Raw genomic sequence first — 22,628 nt, forward strand, 5'->3', positions numbered from 1 at the left:
TCCACAGCACTTAGTGCGAGGAGCGGAACGTCTATCGTCAAGAATCTAAGAATCAATATGAATGACCAATGATCCACTTCGGGCGTTACCTCCAGATAGGGGGTAAGTTATGAAATCGAATGGGCCCCCGAGACCAAATATTGCTGCACACGGTGCACTTGTTTCGTGCAAGCACAAAGTACAAAGATGGTGCGCTGAGATAATAAATCCAAATTTTTGGCGCCAACTCTCTGTCAGATTGGCTAGATTAGTGACGAATTGTGCATGCTTAATATAGGCTAAGGGCATGCACGATTCTGGATCAACCATGAGATCTGAAAGAGATGTGCTGTCAAATGTTAAGCGCCCACAACGTAGTTGTTGCTTACTATCAACTGCTGATGAAAACCTGCATACATTTTACTTTTGCGGTGTATACTACGCGCAAGATGATTTGAGAATTGCTGATCGTACTTTTAGCGGCTTTTTAGCTGACGAGATCCAAACGCGATTAAGTGTTCATTCTAGATACACCTTCTTGGAGCAAATCTAACCTGTTACAAAGGACAAACGACGTGGAATGCTCGATTTGAATCCGGAAGAGCCATAATCGAGGCGCTCATGAAAGGCTTTTCACGGTCTTAGCGATCGTAATCCTCAACATACCTTGCTCCTATCCGAGTTTTTTTAAGAAAGTTATCGAGGTGTCCTTCTATGCCCACTAATAGTTGTACAAGAAGTTGGCTAGGCCAAGCCACACACTTTTGATATAGGAGCACTGGCCAATCTACGATGGCATTTATCTTTGCGAAATCCACTTACATGTCTGCTTTACAAAGTAGCATCACAAAAGGTTTTTTTGTCGGTGCCAATAACACGCTTGTCCAAATATGCGAATAGATTGTTTCAGCGCATACTTTCGGGCACCGACGCAGTTGTTGACAGCGAGTTGATAGTCAACGACCTAACTATTCCGTATAGCCGACATCCCATTTCCTAAGCTCTCAACGGCTATGGGCAAATATATCGTTTAAGACGGTCTGTGCAATGCCACAATATGGCTTGTACAGTTGTGTTGCTAGACAATTTAACGTCACTGCTGCATATAACAGTTCAAGAAAAAAACGCTACTTGCAATGAAATATGCCCTCAGACTGAGGGTGCACCCTGCTTTGCTCTAAGCCATATCGACCAAGTTAAGCTGCATATAGTGACGTCGTTACCACATCATTTTCACACGATTGTAAGATGTTGATTGTTGGCTCAATGTCAACATGAATAAGTGGGTAAGCACAAGTGTGCGCAGGTATGAAAAATGTATGCGTATTTAGACTTCGCCACAGGCACTGGCACCTTTGACCAGTCTGCCAATTCTGGCAAATTGTTGATGATTCATGATTATAGACTTTATTCTTGGTTTTTCAAAAATTGCATCCGGATATATTGGTAATATGGTATTTGCGGTGCGCGGCATCAGGTTGGATTTTTTAACTGTTACCCATCCGCAAAGAAATGTTCAGTCGTAACTCGTTTATCGCAACCTGGAGATTATTATCTGGAGCACTGACGCAGAGAATCCACAGTTCCACCGACTCATTATGTGTGTACTCGACAAAGCATTGAATGATAGAATAGACGTTAACCCTTCTTACATAATAGTAGGGTGAACCCTACCACCACAAGGTGGCTCCAATCTAGGTGAGGGTAGTGCTCCCAAAAATACTCGACTTTATTATATGGACCAACTGCGCTTCGTAAGTTAGTATTTGATTGATGAGATTGATTGTCATACACCGTGCACGCGGGGCCATCGCTGAGAGCTACAATATAAAGAAGCGGCAACGCTGATGCCAGAAGCAAACACAATTTACATGTTAACGCATTATGGAAACGAATTGCTATAGTACAACTAGCCTATATACAATCACACTTAGTTACAATTTTGTTACATCGAGCCGTAGCGGATAAGATATTGATTGATACACGTCGCAGTCCTTCAGAGAATACGCGCGAATTTACGAGGGCTTACTGAAGTCATACCCCGATCCAGCCAGTCGGACGTAAAGCGCTCTATTAGAGACAGAGCAGTGTCTGTACCGTTTGATGTAGCTGCGATACCTATTGCTACAGAGTAGCAGCACTGTTTTTAATCGCTAGGGGCTCCCGAGGTTACAGAGCTCAATGACAGAGATCAGTGATAAAACCTGAATTCTAGCTCATCTCAGCCGGACGCACTCCATGACTTTCGGAGAAGGGTTACACGCCACCCCGATCAATAGTGCTCACGAGTGCGTGCAGCGGAAAATTGATTTGACGTGAATGTTTGGTGGGCCAGCATGTACACCAGTGTTTACTGAACCGAGTGAAGTGGAAGGGTCACTTCAGTCTCAAGACTCTTGGGAGCTCCACTGCGGCAAGTTCGCCCTGATGACGTGGATGCTGACAATCTGGATCACACAGGCTTTATATCTCTTGAAAAGAGGCAGTGCCATCGGTAGCAGCGTGTTATCGATAACAATAGACTGCTAACCTTGTGGTTCTTTAGATCATTGGTCGATAGCTGATTCAGCTGTCTCATGGAGATAGAAGAAAATGTAAACAGCAGGAATGAAAGCTGTCCGCGCATTGTACCGCATTTTGCAATGTCAAGCACAAAATGACGATCTAGGCGGACGTGCTGGCTTGGAAAGCATAAAGCCAGGTTAAGCGGCGCATTTTCCATACTATGTACGCAAATAGAATGGTTTCAACGACACAAATACCGGCTTCTAATCCTTAAGGTACATCTCCCATAGAGGTAACATGTATTTACAATTGCTGTTTGTGCAGACGATATTCCTGGGGAGTGATTTCCAGTGTGTTGGGAAATCGCTCTCCAAGCAACTTTCTCGCGCTCGTTTCGCTGTAGATGTGATCGGAAGGTTTACATGCATTGACGTTTAGGAGCTCCTTACCGGTGCGTTGAATGAGTGCCGGTGGTTTGGAAACATAATTATTACGTATTTAGACAAGCGTTAGTGTGACGCTTGCGCTTGCTGTTATGCAAGCTGGTCGTTTTTAGCTTGGTTCAGTACGTTGATGACGAGCTGGTCATCGCCGTGGCTTCCATGGCGGAATGTCTGAGCAATTTCTGCTGATAGAAATGGCACGGAGTTTTGGAGTCATGCAGCTGGGAGGCTAAGCGCAGTGAATGCCTCCTCCCTGAAGAACGGCTGGACCGAGTACTGCCGGGTGAGGGCAAAAATGTTAGGCCAGAATTTGGAGAGTCGCTTGGACCGTTCTTTCGTAAAATTACCACGGCACCCTCTCTAAAAGTTTTTTTGGCGTGTTGGTTGCGAAGGCCGGGTACTCGGTGGAAGCTCGTTGAGCAAATTATTTGGTGTACGGAAGAATACTACTGGTGCAACTACGCCCAACCTAGCAGACACAGTAAGGTGTAGATAGTGAAGTTAGACTGCCAGCGCATTTTTTTGGCGAGCGGTCACTTTTGTTTTGCGTTTTAAAAAGGGAGAATAAATATCCATTCTGGTGCGGTCTTGGGTAGAGTTAAACAGAGGAAAGTACTGTAATCCTGTGCTCTTAACCCTTACACCTTCGGTGGGATTGTATCAAACACAGTTCTGTACAGTCATACGAGATTCACATTACACTTAGTGTGATTTTATTTGTTTCGATGTACCGTAATATTGATTTCTTAAAAACATTACGGAACTCCTTGAAGGAGGGCCCGAGGAGCACGTGGGTTGCTGGCCGCACGTTACAAAAGAAAGACAGTATCATTACGAGAAATAGTAAAGCGTATACACTGTGTATTGATCTAGACAGAATTCAATGTAATCGTGAAATAGTGGAGCGAAATACCAGTGCTTTTTTTGAAAGCCACTAGTTCGGCTTTGTGGAAGGAGCGCACAAACTCGACTAATGCGCATTTTGAACGTGAACTAAGAGGGTCAAGACTTAATCGCTGCAAAGTGAACGGCACCTTCGTTGCAGTGTTAATCTAAGTGGTATCAATCTAGCTAAATGTGTTATTGAAAAAGCAGAGTGATAGGTACCTTAAAATGTATTGATTTCACTCCTAGTAGCAGCGCTCAAGCCCAAACTCTTTGCGCTTGTTAACGCGGACTCTTTGGGTCATTCCTTTTCTGTGTAAAGTGCACGGCTGCCGCATTACGGTGCTTTTCTTCAATAAGGCCAATGAAATCATGTTAACACCACTGGTGCACGTCAATCTAGACGATTGTACCAGTAGTAAATCCTGCAAAAGGATATATGGAATCAGGACCCGCCTCAGAGTGAAAGAGCGACTGAAGTTTTCGGTGGTCGACCAAGTCGACTATCTCGTCTCAATTTGATTACTTTTGCGTCAAATTACCAAATTCAACTTCAACAAATACTATTGTCTTCGCTTCGGGCTGCTCCTGAAGCCCAACGAAGCATGCTATCAAAGTGTAAGCTCAACCTGTATATTGAACTCCGTCAATCTAGAAACTGAGTTTTTCGCTAATAAATTACAAAATTGTTTCAAAGCGCAGTGAAAAGAATAATTGAACTTAGGAATATAAACAGCTCTGTTCGCTTTAAAGACTTTTCATTAACAGTTCTAGATATATACATACCTCTGATTCACAATATGTGGCTAAAAGTGTAGATCTACTGTGAAAACGACAGGAAATGGACATTAAAACATATCTTAAAAGCATTAACAGAACAACCTAAAAAAACGGACTTTGAACATATAACAATTAGGTACGTCCATCCTAGCTTACTGGTGACGGTAGCAGAACTCCGCCAAGCGCGTGTAAGCTTCCGCAAGCACGTTATGCGGCGCTGAAAATACGATGCGAAAGTAGTCGGCTAGTCCAAAGCACTGCCAGAACAACTCCAACTTAGTCGATGTTGCCTCAATTATACCTCAACTATGCTGCAACACACCTGACCGGGCAGTACGAATACAGACTCTTCATCCAAAAGCTTCTGGGTGAAATCCAGATCATCTCGAATCTTTGTGAGAACTTTCATGTGTATCCTTACCTATAGAAACAATAGAAAAAGAAACGGTCAGATACTGCGATAGTCGCTGTCTGATACCATCACCACGCACCATTGCATACATTGCACCCTGTGGGACCACGACTTCTAGCCCCAGGATCGTGGCTAGAGTATTGATGGTAAACCTAGCGTTGTCTTCCAAAGTCGTGAAATATCGCTTTCTAAAATCCGTCAGAGACTCTTCTTCGACACTTCCGGGAACTGGTGTCAGCAAATCGGGTATTGTGCTCTATTGACAGTCATCAGTGATGTTACGCAAGAAATTGCAAGCGAAGTTTACAAAAATCGATACCTGGACTAGAGAATTTGCGCCAAGAATGTTTTGTGATAGTTTGAAGTAAGCAGAGCGAACACCTTTCAGAATTTCGTTACGATCGTGCACCATGATCCACCCAACCCGCCATCCGGGAACTAGAAACTGCTTCGCCAAGCCGCCCACGGCAACTACTGGAACTGTATTTGTCAATGAAGCCATGGGGTAAAATACGTCACTTCCAAACACCATGTCACCATAGATCTCGTCCTGGAACTCGATAAGCATGTCAATGACTTTTTTCGTTTATAAGTTTTAAGGAACGAATATACCGCTATGATTGGGATCTTATTCAATTCCGCCAAATCAAGGATATCGTTCAAATGAAGCTAGACAAATACTCAACGTTAGCAGCGTCAAAATATGATTGCAGTAAACGTTCTGCTTTTTTCACCTTTGAGTAAACGCTGCCACACGGATTCGAGGGGTTATTGACCAAAATCGCTTTCGTTCTATCATTGATCAATGACTGCATGTGCTCAAGGTCAACCTCCCAGCTGCATTCCGGCTAGTATTCAAAGCGTGCGTAAGAATCTGAATACTTAAATCAAACCCGCAGTATTATCACCGTAAGGTTGTAAAATCTGCATTCAATTTTGTGTGCTTCGCAAAGCGCTTGGTACAATGGAAAACCCGGCTTAGGAAGAAGGATATTGTCACCTGGATTCAGCAGACCACGTAGGGCTATCTCAATTGCTCCTGAGCACCCGCTAGTAATAATGATGTCGTCCATTGTCAAGGGTGCTCGTATGTTTCCAAAGTGTTGCGCAATAGATATTCGAGCTGCTTCAGAGCCAGCCGAGTGGATATAGCCGTTGTGACGCATTGAACTGTTCGAGAGCGAATCCAGTTTTGAAATTAAATGAGTCGATGGTCATGCAATAAACTCACCGAGCGTTACGGATGATTGCTTGCACCAAGACATCTGGACAATGCAAGTTGCCAAACACCGTCGGATCACCTTCAAACACGTAAATTATTTTTTTTCGAAAGTCTGAATATAATAGCAACTCACAAACCTAGAGATAATGGAATTAAAGTCTTGATTGATGTTTTGGGTTTCTTGATATTATCCACGATTTTCCTAATTGGATTCGAACAGAGACTTGCGAAGTCTGACGACTGTACATTCCACTTGAGCTTAGCTTGCCGCTTGACTTCCACCATAGGGACGTCATAGTCTTGAGTATCGCGCTTAGTCATTACCGATAGAAGATGCTTGGAATGTGATGATTTATGAGTGATGAAGCCAATTTAACAGTGAGAGAGTTATATATTCAGAACACTGCGGCGTGTAGGATGATTCTGATGCTGCTAATCTTGGTGTTGAGACGCTTTTCAAAAACTCTAACCTACTTATCCGCATGATACATTAGCTACGGTCATTATAAGGCAATCACATCAGTATATTTCAGTAGTCAATTGTAGCATAGAGCTATCGATGGCTACATTGACCAATTAGCCAAAAAGTGACTGGTACATTTGTGTAGCACACAACTGGCGAAATTGCGCGTGCTTGGCCACGAGTTCCTCTTTGATTGTTTCTTCGTCCTTATCAAAAGCACGAAATATCACGTTAAGAAACTCAGGCGCCACATTATCATTTTCCCAGCATTTTGCCAATCTAGCCACTAAATCAACACTTGCATTCACAAGCAATTTTCTCCACTCTTCCGCAAATCTCGTTGCTAAGTGATGCTGTGTCTTGATCAACACTTTGCTTTCTAGTGACATCAACACTCGCTCACGCGTTGCTTGATCGTTTGCAGCACAAAAAGCTGCCGTTGCACTGTTTTCATCATTGAAATTGTAGCCACTTTGAGATACTGACAAAAAGTGTATTTCGTGCAAACGCGACTCGCATTGCTGCGTGAGGAATTCCTCTAGCATAACACGAGCATAATATGGAACCATACGTTTGTCTGCTACCAGTTGTTCACGCATACCATTCCACCAATAGTTAGTAGCAATAGTGAATTCGTCTGAATCCACCTGATGCCACCACCCCTCTGGGATCATGAGTGCGTCTGAATCAAAACAATGACAGAGATCTAGCAGTCAGGACCAACGCGAAGAGTCAAAACGCGAATAGCAGAACGCACCCCCCGCTTTGATTTCGAATTGTTTAGCCGATGCTTTTAGAAATTGTGGATGTTTCTTAATGTCGGGCTGCACAATGTTGACTTGGCTATGGTTCACAGACTTGGAATGCAGTGGGAACGGATACAACTTCTGCGAGTCTGACGGAGGGTACAACGTTACAAATTTCCTTCCGTACAAAACCACCAAGATGTTATGGTACGCGTCATAATGCAGCGTTGTTCGGCTCGCATGCACAGTCATCCATAGATTCACTTGAGAGATGTGTTTGTCTTTAAGATATTTAGGTCTAACACGTAAACGACATATGTGAGCTTATCCCAAGGTTTTAATCCTCGCTGAGAATGCAAAATCATTTGCATACAAGTTAATATCCTCCATTATATCTGGCAAAATCGCCTTTGCATCAGGTTTTGAAACTGCGATGGTGCATTGCGCTAGATAAAAATCTAGGTCATCTACTGTTTGCAGCCAATGCGACTCGTTCCTGTATGAAGCTTGATAATAATCAACAAAGTCGCCAAACTTGAGCTCTACACTTTGTTTGGCATGCTCGCTGCCATGATAGCAGTCGCTTGACCGCTGCTTGCATGCAATATCCACCACTGTCATAAATTCGTTAACACGATTAGTGTGGATAATAGTATCGATCGTACACGTATTGCGGTGCGACGCGAATGAATTCAGCAAATGAATAGACTGCGGATTAAACTTTAGCAACTGCTTAGGCTTTACACACTGGTTCGCGACGTCCTTCAAGTACATTGGGTCGTTCATGACTATTGATTTGCCAGGATTCGATAGTGTGGGTGGTACACATCTACAAAATTTTAGACGCCTAGATGCTTGGTCGCATTATTATTGTTCGCTACACTCAAATGCGGTATTCGTCTGTTCAAATACCGTTCTTTCATGCGTGAGCCGACCTGATGATTCTTGTTCGTCATTGGAATTCCCATACGAAGGCATTTTTCTTGATAAATCACAGTAAATCAACTAATTTTAAAATCATAGTTGTGTATGTAAAGCTTTGTTCTTTCTTATCTCCGCCTTGCAAGGCACTCCCACTTTCCTTCTAGATGTACCCTAGATTTCTAGCAGCGTGTTATGGGTGAGGCGAGCAGAAACGGACGGGCAGCTCGATGCCCAGTTTCGTGCTATTGCCCTTACATAAAAATTGCTCATACAAATCAACTGATGCAGTTCTCAGGGCACTTTATCGAGCGTACAATGTAGTGAATACCAGAAAGATGTTGATAACTTCGATAAGTGAGGGGGGGCATAAATTGTGAAAAGGTTTAGCGCGCACGGTTACACCGATATTCAAAGAATTACGGGTTGATGTATTATAGCACCGATTCGACGGATACGTCACAAATTGTGGTTTGTCATTATGAGAATGTAAAAACCGTATCCTCTACGAGGCCCACGACACCCCACTCAGTGGTCATCTCGGTCGTGAGAAGACGTACAGCTCTGTGAGTTGCCACTACTGATGGTCCAAGTTGTACAAATGGACGAGCCCATATGTGCGCACGTGTGAGACGTGTCAAAGGGTGAAACCTTCTACGAATGCGGCAACGTCGCTGGCAAGTTTACCGGTCCTGTCGGGTGTTGGCAATCCATGAGTATGGACTTTGTGCTTGGCCTGTCGAAGGGCTTGACGGGCAACACGGGTGTGGTGGTCTTTGGGGGCCGATTGAGCACAATGGCTCATTTTGCAGTAGTGCCGGACACCATCGCCGGTGTGACACAGCGACGCTGTTTTTGGATCGTGCCTTTCGAGAACAAGCACTCCCGGAGTTAATTGTATCTGATAGAGACCCACACTTCACGGGGAAGTTTTGGTCTACAATCTTCAGGGTGCTGGGCGCCAAGTTGACGATGTCATCAGCGGACCATCCGCGGACCGATGGTCAGACTGAGCGCGTGAATCGCGTCGTTGAAGACGTTCGTCACAGCGTAGACGCTGCGACGCCAAAGCGCTGTAGCGCCATATTGCCACTCGTAGAGTTTGCTCTGAACAGTGCAATGCATTCATCTACTGGCTACATGCCGTTCTACGTAACCAAGCTTGTTAATCCTCGCGTCCCGCTGACACCGATATCACATGGCTAGTTGATGTCAGCCCCCTCACTGTCCGTACGGAAGTCGATGACTTCCTGTCTAGCAGACTCAGTGTCTTACGACACGTTCGCGATGCGATGGATGGAAGCCAATACATGCGGAAAGAATATGCAGACGAAAGAAGCAGAAGAACTGGTGAGAACATTGAGTTCGTGGTCCCGGTTTAATTGCTAAAAAACTTTCTACACATGCGGTCTCTGCTGTCTTTAAGACAAAACTTCGTCGACGGAACTTTTGAGGTTGTGGCCAATCGTGACCTTGCGTATACGCTGAACCTTTCCGAGAAGGATGCGCACCCGCCCGGTGTTCTATGTGAGCTTGCTTAAGCCGTACCGGGATTTGGTGCAAGCGAACGCGGAAGCGCTGGCTCCGGGGCGGCGCCCTAAGGCGCTCGTCCACCCAGAAGCTGAGTCAGCATCTGGTTTTGAGCACAGAGAAATCAATTTTCGTTTCCAAGGGCGCTAGGCTATCCACCGTCGCACGAAGCGACGTATTCTTCTACCCGACGGCAAGAAACCGCAACGGGTGGTGATTGTTTTCGACAGGACTGCCCAGACGTCGTAGACGCGTATGATTAGAAATATCAAGACGCTCTGCGTCAATATGCGTTCCGCGCTTCTCGGTAGTAGCCCGGGAAGTAGAAGGGTCATGAGCGGAGCTTAAGCTATGGCCCTGCGCTGCTGTGGTCGTAGACTCACCCGTGTGAGAAACCACAGAGCTCGCGGGAGCGTGATGGATGATTTCAAGTTTCACAGGGTGACAATACGCAAAAAGACGGCGCTCAACGCGCCCGTCCACTTCCGTGTGGCTTTGCTATAAGGTAGACAGCAAGGGAAGTTTCGCTGCACCCATCGCTTAAAATACTCATCATCATCTGGAGCGGTATCGCCAGGGGCGAGCACCACAGGAACTGTCCGCATTGCGGGTACATAAACGCCTCTCTTTTGAGCTCGAGATCGAGCGCGTTAACAGTCCATTGGGATTTCAAGCGGTACCTAAAAGCGAGCTCGGATAGCTCTCCGCTGTTCAAGCTCAGCTTGTGCAGTGGCCGGAGGCACGACTACGTAGACGCCTTACGATGAGTGATCGCGTCTTTCGCTTCAGTAGCGGGACCCGCCGAGCGGAAACCGTACTCTACACGAGGGTCTCTGACCGAACGTGGACTCGAGTGCTGGAGAGCCGCCCTGTGGGCAGCTTCCAACTGCTGTCCTGTGCCTCATCGGGGCGATTGGTAATAATACTACTTCTTCCGGAAGGTGAGAGGTCGGGGAACGGACACGGTGTCCGCAAGGTTCGAGCTGGGCTCACGTCGCTCCGTTGGAGTACCTCATCTTCTTGTCTTCCCATGCTGGGAGAGAAGCATCCGACTCGTAGTCAACTTCCTCCAATTCCTTGACAAAGAAATCCGTCGCCCGTGGCGGGTGCGGTATGTGGCGCTCGATTGCCGAGAACTTAAGATGCGCGTCCGTGAAGCCGCGGACGTACGGTCGGAGATGCACCCTGTGCAGAAGAAGAAAGGTTTTGCCCGCGGACGCTCTCGCTATCAGCTATGCTGGGTGTTTTGCGTGTCGTAGACACATGACTCATCGAGCGGATTATGTTTTAAGTTGTTCTTAAGAGCGTAACGGTTCTCAGACACGCGAGTCTCATATGATGCGACAGCTCAATGTAAATTTCGGATATTTACAATTATACCGGGGGAGAGTGTAACGGGGTTACACGTACCCTTGTATAAATGGGCGGGTCGCACAAGATGGTGTGACCGTACATAGGTGTGGATTACAGAAGTTGTTGTAACCAGGCAACACCGTAAGAAGAAGCCAGTACGTGGCAGGATTGCCAGTAGTAATGCATAAATGTTAAATTTACTACATTAATCAGATATTACTATATTAATTAGAAAAACCCAAGGTTTTAGATATTGGCGGCTGTGCCGCAACTAGAACAATTCAATCCTGAATGGAAGAGTTCATTCAGCTTGGCTTAGGGTTTAAGTCCTCTTAGAGGCAGCAGATTGCGATCCGCTGCACTTGTACTGTTACTTGTAAGGAACATACGGTCGGGGACCTTAGCTTAGCTTCCTCTAAGCAAAGAGCTACGATAGCTTTTTCGCTGCAGGTCTGGTCTGATTTAAGTCACTATGCGACAGAAACCGCGTTGTATCGGATAATATTAAGTATATATCGTCGTCTACTTTCCGCTGGAGTATATTATGGATGGGGACGTGTCGACATTGCGAGAGTCTTCCAGTCTTGTGCCGGCAAAGTCAAAAATCCCCGACTTTGCTCTGCGCTCATTTGAAGTATGCGATGCACTCCTTATGCCGTCCTCGGCATCAACGATCGGGACAAAACGATTGCCGTTACCAAAGTTTCCCCACAAAAATTGTTATTGTGCATGCCTTTTCTACATACTAGATTGAGCATTTCGCTGAACATGATAATCTCATAACATCCTATAGTACTATCGATCAAGGCGTATGTAACGCTCCAGCAGGTAGACACCCGAGTAATGGCCTTCGTCAAACAGGATTTGAAATTCATGTGTAATGAATGACACAAACGCCATCTCCACAGTTTGTTTGTTTTTACTATATGTGAGCCATATTCAGTCCTATTTTTACCGAGATTGCGCGATCTTTTATCCGAGCGTTAAGAAATAAGGTGAATGACATCAATTCCGACAGTAAAGTACTCGAGTAACGAGATGGCCTGCTTTTGGTTTCCAGATATCTTTTGGTTGTGAACTCAATTGCTTTCCCACGTCCAAATTCTTCAAACCAATTTTTAGCAAAGATGTTTCGATCTCAATTTCATAACCACCGTCTTATCGAAGTTGTCCACAGTAATGTAAAATTGTCAACTCGCGGAAAGATGGTATATAAAGTCCAATTTGTCCTCAAGACAATCAACTAGGACGCGCCACACCGTAAGAAAACCATCACGTTGACGCGTTACTACTTACTGAATAGATTGATTGGGTGTTTGATATAAAAATGCAGATAATTAAAACGGTTCCTAGTTTGCAAAATTTTGTTCCTACCGCCAGACATATCACTAAATATCCTCTGTTTATCCTTACTGACTATTCTGTCGTCTGCTCTTACTGGATATTATTTTGTGTGTTGACCTACTGGTATCTGATAGGTATACTTTCGCTGGTCGTCGCGGTTCTTTTTCAACACCCCTTGCACACGCCATTCCGATGGATTGTCACTCAGAATACGCGAACCACCACACGACCGTTCTAAATCGTGTACCCGTCCCAAATTAAGTACCGCGACACTCTGCTAACGCAACCAGGCACGTGTCGTGTTATTGCAGCTGTTGACGACGTGGCGAACGTCCACGTGGTTGCCTTACATTTTTGACAGAGAAATCCTGAGCTCGCGTGTGGTGGATCGCGCGGAGGTCGAATTCGTGTGCTCATATTAGGTGTAGAGCTGAGAACTCCAAGGAGTATGGAAATTAAGAACTGGTTCTATTTATAATAAAATAAATTTACAATCTCTCATAATTAGACTTTCTTCATTTCCACGGATTCTTCTTTATTTGAGTTTTATCATTAATATTCTGATATTTTTGATTTTTCACAACCACGTATCAAATGTGTTAGAGTACTCAGCCATATCGTCCCGGAGAACATCCTTCCTAGAAATCGTCGTCTGGGTTGGAATGGTGGCAGCGTTTAGATTATTGTAAGCGTGAACGATACACCACTTGCCATTTGGCTTCCGGACACAAAGCGTGGATGCTGAATGAGGAGACTCGCTCTCACGCAACATCATTGCGTCGTGCTACGCACGAAAAAAGGCGCCAATGACGTCACACTGCTCCTTGGGCAGGGGCCATTAGCGTGTTACGCAGTATTTAGCTCCCAGAAACAGGTCAATCTCATGACGCACACCTCGGTCCGAAGGTAGGATTGACGGCGGATCTTTGGAGACGACGTCCTGGAATTCTTTTACCAAACGGTTGTACAAATCCGAGGGATACTTTAGGATCGGCGATCCACTTCATGCGTTCATCACTCTCTTATTGTTCTCCAGGACATATTCATCAAGATGCGACGACGAATTAATCTCCTCGTTCGGTCGTATAATGACTACCTCGGCAAAATTGACTTTCCTCAAGGCACCACCAAACTCTTCGAAGGACATGTCATCCAGCTCAAAAAGAGCTTCAACCGCCGGAATAGTCTCGAGGGTGACGTCGCCGTCTTCCTCTTCTGTCATACCGTTGACAAGGGTGTATAGCTACGCTATCGTCTACGTTAGACACCCTGGGTCAGGGTCGACGCCTTGCATATTGCAAATATCATACCACTTCGCCGTCTCCTCTCTATAGAGGTTTTATGTCTCATCGAGACCAGTGGGAACACACACTCGCCGTCATCCACTGTCCCCACTCCCTGCTCCATCGGAGTCTTGATGTTGTTAACAACATCCGACGAAGAGCTGCTATGTCCGCTGTATTCGTCCAGTGGATAACATGCCACTCCACACGCATCAGAAGGGCCTTGCCCAAGATGCCTCGGACCATGTCCGACAATGCCACTCTTGGCATGCAGCGACTACTCCAATACTTGAGCAGCGCTCAGTGGGTTACGTGCCACTCCAAATTTAGCCCGCGAGCCACACTCGAGACTCCTGTCTAATACACCCTCGGTATTCGACAACTCGGATACTCCGATATACAGCACATTGACCGCCCCGGTCCAGTGCCCACGCCAATAGCGCTTCTGCTTCCAAGCAGAGGTGGTTTCATGACTCCCCAAAACTTCAATAAGAGACGTGAGCGTAGCGCCCAGGTCTTCGACCTCCAATCAATCCATAACTTATGGTGTGCCAGCAATGCTATGCAAAGGTTAAGGTCATAACTTGCTTCCAAGTCTAAGACAAAGCAGCGTTCCACGCTACCAAAGTCAAGAAGCTTGACACCGAGGTCCACAGGGGCCCTCGACACGGAGACAAAAGTCCCCGTCGCTAAGCGAACAGCAACGACGTCACTCAACCGCGCATCCAGCGGCTCAGCATATAGCTGACTCCCTTCAATCGTGATGCGTCGAGCATTATAACCCGACGCACCGGAATCGGTAAGATTCTTTCATGGCATCTCAAAATCCTTCACGGTCGCTTTTACGACCAGCAAGCCCGGCTTGCATACACGTTCTGTGTTCAAGAGCACGGAGCTCTTTGGGGCTGAGCCCTGCCCACTATCTCTTGAGGCTCAACACAACTCCGTTCTTCTCTAGTAGGGCACCCCGCGCCTGCTGAACTTTCTCGCATCCTCGCGACAAACCAGACTGGTTAGAAGCGGGACAACGGTCTGACGAACCTTTACGCGCCTTGCGCAGGGGGCAACCAGTCCGGAGGTGACAGGTGTCCCCACAGGCAAAACATTCTCAGGTGCTTACACACTGCTCGGCAGCTCGGAGCTCTCCCTTTTTTCTCTCGGCATAGCTAAAATCCATTGGCCCAGGCCCGCTCGACGAGCACTGAGGGTGTGATTTCCATCCAAGTCGTCCCGACTGAAAGTTTGAACTCGGCATTCAATGCCACAGTCACCGCTTCTTCAAGACGGGTGCACACGGAGAACTTTCATTCCAACCACACCAGTGCGGAGACCCTCCATGAGGATGGTCACTGCGACCGCCTCGGGGAGAGGTTCGGCTGCCATCGCGGCAATAAGAGCCTACTCTCTTGGACAAAGTCTACCAACTTCTTCCTGCTATGCCAAGGAACGTAATATGCCCGGTTAGGCGGCGAGAACACCCGCAAAATCTGACGCTTCAGCTATTTCCAGGAGGAAATGCTGCTTCGACCGAAGCACCGCACGTTAGTGTCCATTTTTGCGCTTGGCCACCGAGCTTAGAGATAGCTAGTGCCACGAACTATCGCTCGTTCTGGAGCATGGAGGATGCCATAGTTATCTCGACCGTTCTTATCCAGAGCAGGAGATTCTCTTCATCCTTACCTTCGGAGGTCTTAACGCTCACCATGAGCGGCCTAGGTCGGGAGAAGTCATCCATTATCGACGTTGGCGTCACGGACGCAGTCGACGCAGACAGCTCTCTAGTAGAGCATTTCATATATTAGAAACGTCTCTAGAAGCGCGTTTATCGCTTCGGGTCCTTGTGAAACAAGGTGCTCCAAGCATCAGGGCCCAGCAAGGAAATCAGCCGTCCTGAATGACCTGGGGCAAATATCCATTCTCACTGAGGATCAGTCGTGATGACTCAGGCGTAGATTGACTAAGAGTGTTACAAAATGCAGCGGGGCTACCGTAGATCTTTCCTTAGAGGAAGCTAAGCAAAAGATAGGTCACCGACCTTACATTATATACAAGAAACAGTACGAGTGTAGCGGGTCGCAATCCGCTACCTCCAATAGTACTGAGGACTCTAACCAAGGTAAAGAGACTCTGCCATTCAAAATTGTATTTAATTATTAAATGGCGTTAGAGCCGAACCTTAGGTTTTCCTAACTAATAGAGCAATACCGAATTAATATAGTAAAACGTGATTAATATGCTTTACTACTGACAATCCTGCCTCGTAGTGGCTTCTTGTTACAGTGTAGCCACACCACTGTGTGATTTCACCAACCTTTGAATCCACACCTATGTACGGTCAAACCATTTTGTGGGACTCGCCCGTGTAACCACGTTACAAGACCTCTGACGATATATACACCCGGTGGTGGCTTTCTAGGGGCTGTCAGTATAGATCTGAATGAAAGTTAAGAGAAAACAGTCTCCTTCTTTATAGGAGTGTATACAATAGGCCATCTGGTCCATCTGGTTTCTTCAGATTCACTACTAGGTTTTTGACCAAAACGGGGTTGCGTTGTCGTTTGAGTTTTATTGGTCACCACAGACATGAAGTTTGAGATACTCATATGACGCACATATATTACTTACTGATTTTCTTGAATGAGTCTCCAGTTTGACGATACTTGGTCCAATTTGCAAAAGCAAGCATCACTCATGGCGTACCCGTCGCCGTTTCATTCTGAACTTATCCTAAATTATTAGTATGAGCGCCGAAACATCAAAAACTTCGTCTTGTTGACTTTTAATCTGTCAGAGAGATGTTTGCTACCAAAACTCACACGCTAGGGCATAGGTTTCCTTAGCGGAGGATGCTGGTAGCTATCTGACCCATTTGGGACCGAATTCCGTACCCTTCATTACACTATGGAGCTTTTTCGGTCAGTTTGGCCTCCTTCCACCTAACTATCACACCCCCACTCGGGTGTGGATTGTCTGGGTGGTCACACCACAGGGGTGTGATTGCTCGTTCAATTTAGTGACCTATCTCCGGCCTCCTTGAATCGGATCCTGTGGGTATCGAACCAGGTACTTCCCGGTTCCAGGCAAAACCACAAATCACTTGAGCCAGGGATCGGCTCTTTAATTTGTCAGAGCAGACAACCTGTTGGGTCTTTGCTCTACCAAGGAGATTCTCAACGTTGACATTGTCGTGTACATTGTTGGCTTTATGATTTACGCCTTAGAGCGATATTGGCTATAAGCATCAGTGAAATAGCCTCACGTGCCATAACTCAGTAAAATAGCACTGCCAGTTCGCGTAGTTTTGTCTCCCTAGTCGCCCGTCGCCACGAATATCGGCTACCTAGATCATTGTTAGGTTCAAACGGGAAACTTCAGCGTCTTGTGTCCCCGGTATGTTCAGTGCAGCTGGTCCTGACGCCTTTCGGCATCACATACGGAGACACAAAGTCGGTCTGCTCGGCGCGCTCTTGCGCTCTTGGGTGATGACTGGTATTGTTATAAAAGATCGGAAAATGAACTCTTCACTACACGAAGGCTCTCATAATAACTCAACGAGCATCCAAGACAAATATTGATCGCTATTATCTTCGCATGCAAACAATGAAAATATCAAACAGTATATTTAACATGTCTACTTTTTGGGAGATTAGAAATCTTTTGTCAGCCCATTATGAAAATTGTATATTCAAAACCATCCGGCCGCATACTCATTTCTTGGGTATGAAAAGCAGCTCAGCAATTGGTTAACGCCTGTTTCGTGTGCAGAACAGACTGCACCATCTCTTGACGTTTCTCAACTGGCCACTTTCTTACAAATTTACTTCACAAGCGGTGGATTTTCACCTCCCACAGCTTGACTTGCTTCACGTGGACTCCAATGCGACTTCTAACTATCATCTTCGTGCTCTCAACAACGCTACCTCCTGCTGCTACGGATCAAACCACAGAAAGATCACTAGGCACACTCGTGGGATGCCCAACTGCTCGCACATCAAATTCACCGTGCTTGTGGGCTGGAGAGAATGGCCGAATTATCGACTCACGAGCCCTGCGCGAGCTTTTAATCGAGCGAAACTACGTGCCTCCGAGCGACAAAGAATCATATAGGCGTAACCTGCAGGAGCACATGACGTATATTGAAGGTAAAATGGCTGACAAGTTTGAAAATGCTCGGAATGTTGACAGAATTAATTTTCAATACAGATATCAACATGTATGCAAAACAGGTCGGCCACAAATTTTCGTACCACATGGGTGTGAATGAGCGCCACTTGAGCTCGTTTCCTGCTCGCAAGCTGACACCTGTTCAGTTTGTAGACCAAGAAATTGGTTCCGCGTATTCTCGCCATTTACAGGAAACAAACCGTACCGTGAATAACACTACAAACTTGAGCTCAGGAAGCTCCGTTTACTGGAATTGGTGTGACAAGAACAACTCGATGGGTCACAGCGTGTGTTCTCCTGTGAAGAGTCAAAAGAGTTGCGGAAGTTGCTGGTCGTTCGTTGCCGCAGATGCGATCGAAACTGCTGTCGTGATTGCGGAGAATGCATCGGCAGCTGTGTCCTTATCCCCTCAGCAATTTCTTACATGTAGCACGTTACGAACAACTGAAACTTTCGAGTACTGCTGGGTACCCGATGTTGGGGTGGATGGAGTCAACTGGATGCAGAATGAAATTATCTGGGAATCTCAAAACGACGGATGTAATGGCGGTATGACTCATGGCGCTTTCATCGATGCAGCTCAGAATGGTTGGGGATTGGTAACCGAGCTTACGATGCCATATGATGACTCGGGCACTGAGTACTTGTCGGCAACTAATTCGTCTGCAGTATGCTCTGTTAGTGCAGCGGATGCAGCAGCGAGTATCACTGGCTTTGAACAGGTTGTGGGGATTGATTGTACTGTTTCGAAGGACTGCGCCGTATTACTACGCTCCGCTTTAGAAAGACAGCCAATTGCCGTTGCTATCACCTCAAATGGTGGCTTTGGTGAGTATGCGGGCGGATTTTATAATTGCCCCAACAACGGAGACATGGCCTCGAAAAATGACTTAAACCATGCTCTACTGTTGGTTGGATATGGCACGGACTCTACAGTGGGGGATTATTGGATTTTGAAGAATTCATATGGAAGTTCATGGGGCGATAGTGGCTTCATGAGGCTTATAGCGGATTCAAAGATCAATTGCGGCTTAAACGTCTTTCCTGTGATTCCCACCGGAGCGAAGGCCGGTGCTCAAGCGAGCACTTCTGTTGATAGTGGTGGCGCCAAAATTTTTGTGGGCCTCACTCCTGCAAGTTGGATTGCGGTGGCTGCCGCTACGACCATTTTCACGGTGGTCACGACTGCAATTGGAATTCTGGTGTCGCAGCGAAAGCTCAAAGTGATTCGCAAGCAAAATTCGGCCATATATGCAGCTTCAAATCCCACGGGGCGTTAAGATGGAAGCATTCTCGGGTAAATGAGCTTTTGCATGGCAATGCATAATTTCTGGATCGAAATCTGGGTCAAAAAAAGATAGTCGGGTAACAATTTTAGTCGAAAACAAAAAGGTAATATCTGTCTTATTGCATGTGCTTAAACCAGCTAACAATCGTATCAACACAAAGAATGTGCCCACTACTTGTAAACGACATTTTGTGGAATGCAGTACCTGAGTGCATTTTTTGCAGCTGCATGAGCCATCAGAATGTAATTTTGATGGAAATAAGCGCTAAACGAAACGTCCCTAGCCCTGTCTACAGAGCTAGAAATACGCTAGGCTGACCACAGCCACATAAACTGCTGATGGTTTTGCACCTGTACAGACGGCAATTCTAACTGCATTCTAGAAAAAGCTGATCACATCATTTTGTAAAGCAGCTCTATTTTGTTAAAGTTGGTCGATTGGCGCTTGAGGAATTTCATATATAGCAATTTCTGGTGCTGTCCGATTTGACAAGTGTGTGCAAGTCGCAAGACTAGGCACATAGTAATGTTTGACATTCTAGCTCGACCATTTGCATGTTAGGAGTGATACGAATGTGGCGGTTGGTCGCTTTCAATGTGGTGCTCTAACGATGTTTCTTCCGCAGTTCTGGAGGTGAGTTGACGACTACCAACTGAACGGGTACCTGACAGGGACTATAGCCCTTGCAATGGAGATGAACACTGTGATGAAGCGGCACCCGCAAAGGGGAATCAAGGATTTTTGAAGCAATCCAGCCTCAAATTACAGCGAAGGCAATATCTCACAACATTTCTCCACTGCATCGAAAGAGTCGCGGTGTACCAATGGTAAAGTAGCATTTTTGTTACTGAAACAGCCGACCGATACATTGTTTCTAGTAAATACTGAATTTTGTAAGAAGTCATGGGAATTTTCTCTTAGCTTGCGAAAGACCTGACGATACTATATGGTCTTGAATTTTTCCTGCGATTCTGACGCTCAAAGGCCAGCAGTACCCCATACGGAGTCGGTTGGATATTGAGCACATATTTATGATCTATCTTTAAGCTCAAATTTTTAATACTACTAACGTCATCTACATAAAAAATCAATTATTTAATATGAATCGTTGTCTCTTGGATCCGACGCATTATGTGGACACGCAAGCCTTCGAGAACTACCAATGTCACAAGGGGCAGGAATTGGTGGTATCCGAATGCGTCGTAGGATCTCCATCTGACGTTTTCGATGCGTGGTTGGAGTATGTCTGGCTGACTAATGACGCAGAACTGCATCCGGGTGTCGGGCGAGGCTATGTTGGTCACGTGCGGGGTGTTCCACTGGGCATAGAAGAAGAAATATTATCGGTGGGATTACCGTCAGACGACCGTGTAGACATTGATGGAGGACGAACGATTATCAATGCAGCTCGACGTGATTGCTCCAAGATCCCTTCAATATGCTACAGGATCCGCAAGTTCGGATTGTTACCAATCCGAAATTATCTCGCTTTTGTTCAGTTTGTGGACGTTGCAGCGTCTTTAAGTAGCACACCAGCAACACTTGTGATATGGTCGCTCAAAATGGAGCCATCAATAGTGGGCTATCTACTTTGTTGTGGCGGGTTCGCCAAGGTCGTTATACGCTTGGCTTTACAAAGCTTCCTGCGCACGCTGGCCGCGAGTGCAGCTGCTAAACAGGGTTGTCACTTGGAGTAGTCTATCAATTTAAGACTGGTAAAATAATGTGCGTTCGAAAATATTAAGACATCGGTAACGATATGAATGCGTACACCATAGAACACAGATGTGGACCACACTTGGTTGTCTCAAATTTTGAACATTCCGCAAAAGTGACATATCGAAAATTGATGACGTATTATCCTATCATTGCATCATACACTGCCTGCTGTGCGAGTCTAATATGCATACGAAATTCTCTCGCTAGCGCATAAATATGGCTCGATGAAGTGTTAAGAAGGCGCAGTCGTTGCGACCGGAGGCGGGAACAGATTATCGAGCGCAAACTTAAGAAGTAAGATAGACTCGCTGCGGCACTACATTGTCTCCGGGTGTATTTGACCATATATCGGGGGATGGCGAGTGGTGAGCATTTCCAAGCTGAGATGAAGCACAAAAAAACATAATCTCACTGTAATACACAGAAATAGATTGACAACTGGCAAGCCACGCTGGCAAAACATGTTGTCTAGGAACAGCGTTGCTGTGTCCCCCTCTTAACAATGTTGCTGACATGAACGAAGTAAGCCATCTTGTTCAGACGGTCCACAAAAACTAAAATACCGATATAACCGGACGCCGTCTTTTAAAAGGCCAAAACTTATGCACTTATATCGGGAATGCTAGTACTCAGCCGCATGCGGTGAGAATTAAACAAACTAACAGGTTCCACACGTCCGCAAATATTTCTCACTCACTTATATATTTGGGCCACCAATACATAGCAATCATTGAGCAGTATGTCTTTTCTCGTTCGAGATGGCCACCCCAAGGGGTATCCTATTTCTCATACATGTTTCTTTATTTCGGACCTCACCAATATGTGCCACCATACGTTGACTTTTAAGTGTTCAGTGCTCTAAACACCAAGCCTTGAAATACGAAAAGTTAGCGCAAGCCTTGAAGAAGCGGCATCTAGTCTCACCAAACTTCTCGCTTCACAATATTTTCAGCAGCGCAACATATTCCGCATAAGATCTAAACGCGATATAAATTTTCACATCACTGTACAATTTCAATTTTGTGATATGAATCATTTTTTTCTTGGGATGACGCGAAAAGTCATCCATCACCAAAGTAAGCCGACCCGGTTATTTCCTTTGAATTACGACGTTCTGTACGCAATGACGCAGTAAAGGTATAGTTTAAAACAGCTTAGAGACAAGCAGGTGCCTTAAGCTTGTCGAGGGTGCTCTTTATTGCAGTAGCCCTTTGCCATGAACTGAGTTGTTTACACTTCCGATTCTAGCTGGCGATACTCGGAAATATCTACACATTCATGCCTATCAACATTTGCTTGGTGTAGAGCACGGCCAATAACAATGGTAGAAGCGTCATTCGGCTGCATAGAATAGCCAAATCGCATTAGGAAGGGACAGAATCTCGGTCACAGATGAGACTTCCCATCGCAATCTTGGTAACTGCATCTTCTGCCGCGCCTCAGTACCACTTATCATACTTAGTTATGGGATTTGGGTACCGTGTTTCCTTCAAAAGGAGCTGTGACTTGTGACGCAGTGGTTAGGATCATGAACAGAACAATCTTTTTTTGACACCCTTATTAATTCAAAGGCAACACAGGCGGCGAGTC

At 45.8% G+C, this 22,628-nt stretch overlaps 5 protein-coding genes across 5 annotated transcripts; 3 read left to right on the plus strand and 2 right to left on the minus strand.

Annotated features, from left to right (window-relative positions):
- Positions 1-4,744: 4,744 nt before the first annotated feature.
- PHALS_07548 (tyrosine aminotransferase) lies at positions 4,745-6,547 on the minus strand (the record flags this gene model as incomplete). Its single annotated transcript, XM_024721035.1, has 9 exons — positions 4,745-4,849; positions 4,915-5,013; positions 5,084-5,260; positions 5,324-5,554; positions 5,617-5,673; positions 5,739-5,852; positions 5,913-6,174; positions 6,236-6,305; positions 6,364-6,547. The coding sequence occupies 9 exons, from the start codon at positions 6,545-6,547 to the stop codon at positions 4,745-4,747; spliced, it is 1,299 nt and encodes a 432-aa protein (XP_024586174.1).
- A 255-nt stretch (positions 6,548-6,802) lies between these two features.
- PHALS_07549 (Uncharacterized conserved protein, contains JmjC domain) lies at positions 6,803-8,221 on the minus strand (the record flags this gene model as incomplete). The annotated part of the gene is made up of 4 exons (XM_024721036.1): positions 6,803-7,371; positions 7,447-7,733; positions 7,809-8,049; positions 8,101-8,221. 4 exons carry the CDS (start codon positions 8,219-8,221, stop codon positions 6,803-6,805), a joined length of 1,218 nt encoding a protein of 405 aa, XP_024586175.1.
- A 3,562-nt stretch (positions 8,222-11,783) lies between these two features.
- PHALS_07550 (uncharacterized protein) lies at positions 11,784-12,120 on the plus strand (the record flags this gene model as incomplete). Its single annotated transcript, XM_024721037.1, has 2 exons — positions 11,784-11,941; positions 12,033-12,120. The coding sequence occupies 2 exons, from the start codon at positions 11,784-11,786 to the stop codon at positions 12,118-12,120; spliced, it is 246 nt and encodes an 81-aa protein (XP_024586176.1).
- A 5,623-nt stretch (positions 12,121-17,743) lies between these two features.
- Positions 17,744-19,310, plus strand: PHALS_07551 (RxLR-like protein; the record flags this gene model as incomplete). Its single annotated transcript, XM_024721038.1, has 2 exons — positions 17,744-18,008; positions 18,070-19,310. The coding sequence occupies 2 exons, from the start codon at positions 17,744-17,746 to the stop codon at positions 19,308-19,310; spliced, it is 1,506 nt and encodes a 501-aa protein (XP_024586177.1).
- Positions 19,311-20,419: 1,109 nt separating this feature from the next.
- PHALS_07552 (uncharacterized protein) lies at positions 20,420-21,016 on the plus strand (the record flags this gene model as incomplete). Its single annotated transcript, XM_024721039.1, has 1 exon — positions 20,420-21,016. One exon carries the CDS (start codon positions 20,420-20,422, stop codon positions 21,014-21,016), a length of 597 nt encoding a protein of 198 aa, XP_024586178.1.
- Between the last annotated feature and the right edge of the window lie 1,612 nt (positions 21,017-22,628).

This window comes from Plasmopara halstedii (genome assembly GCF_900000015.1).
Source record: "Plasmopara halstedii genome assembly, contig: Scaffold_3111, whole genome shotgun sequence".
Classification (NCBI taxonomy): domain Eukaryota; phylum Oomycota; class Peronosporomycetes; order Peronosporales; family Peronosporaceae; genus Plasmopara; species Plasmopara halstedii.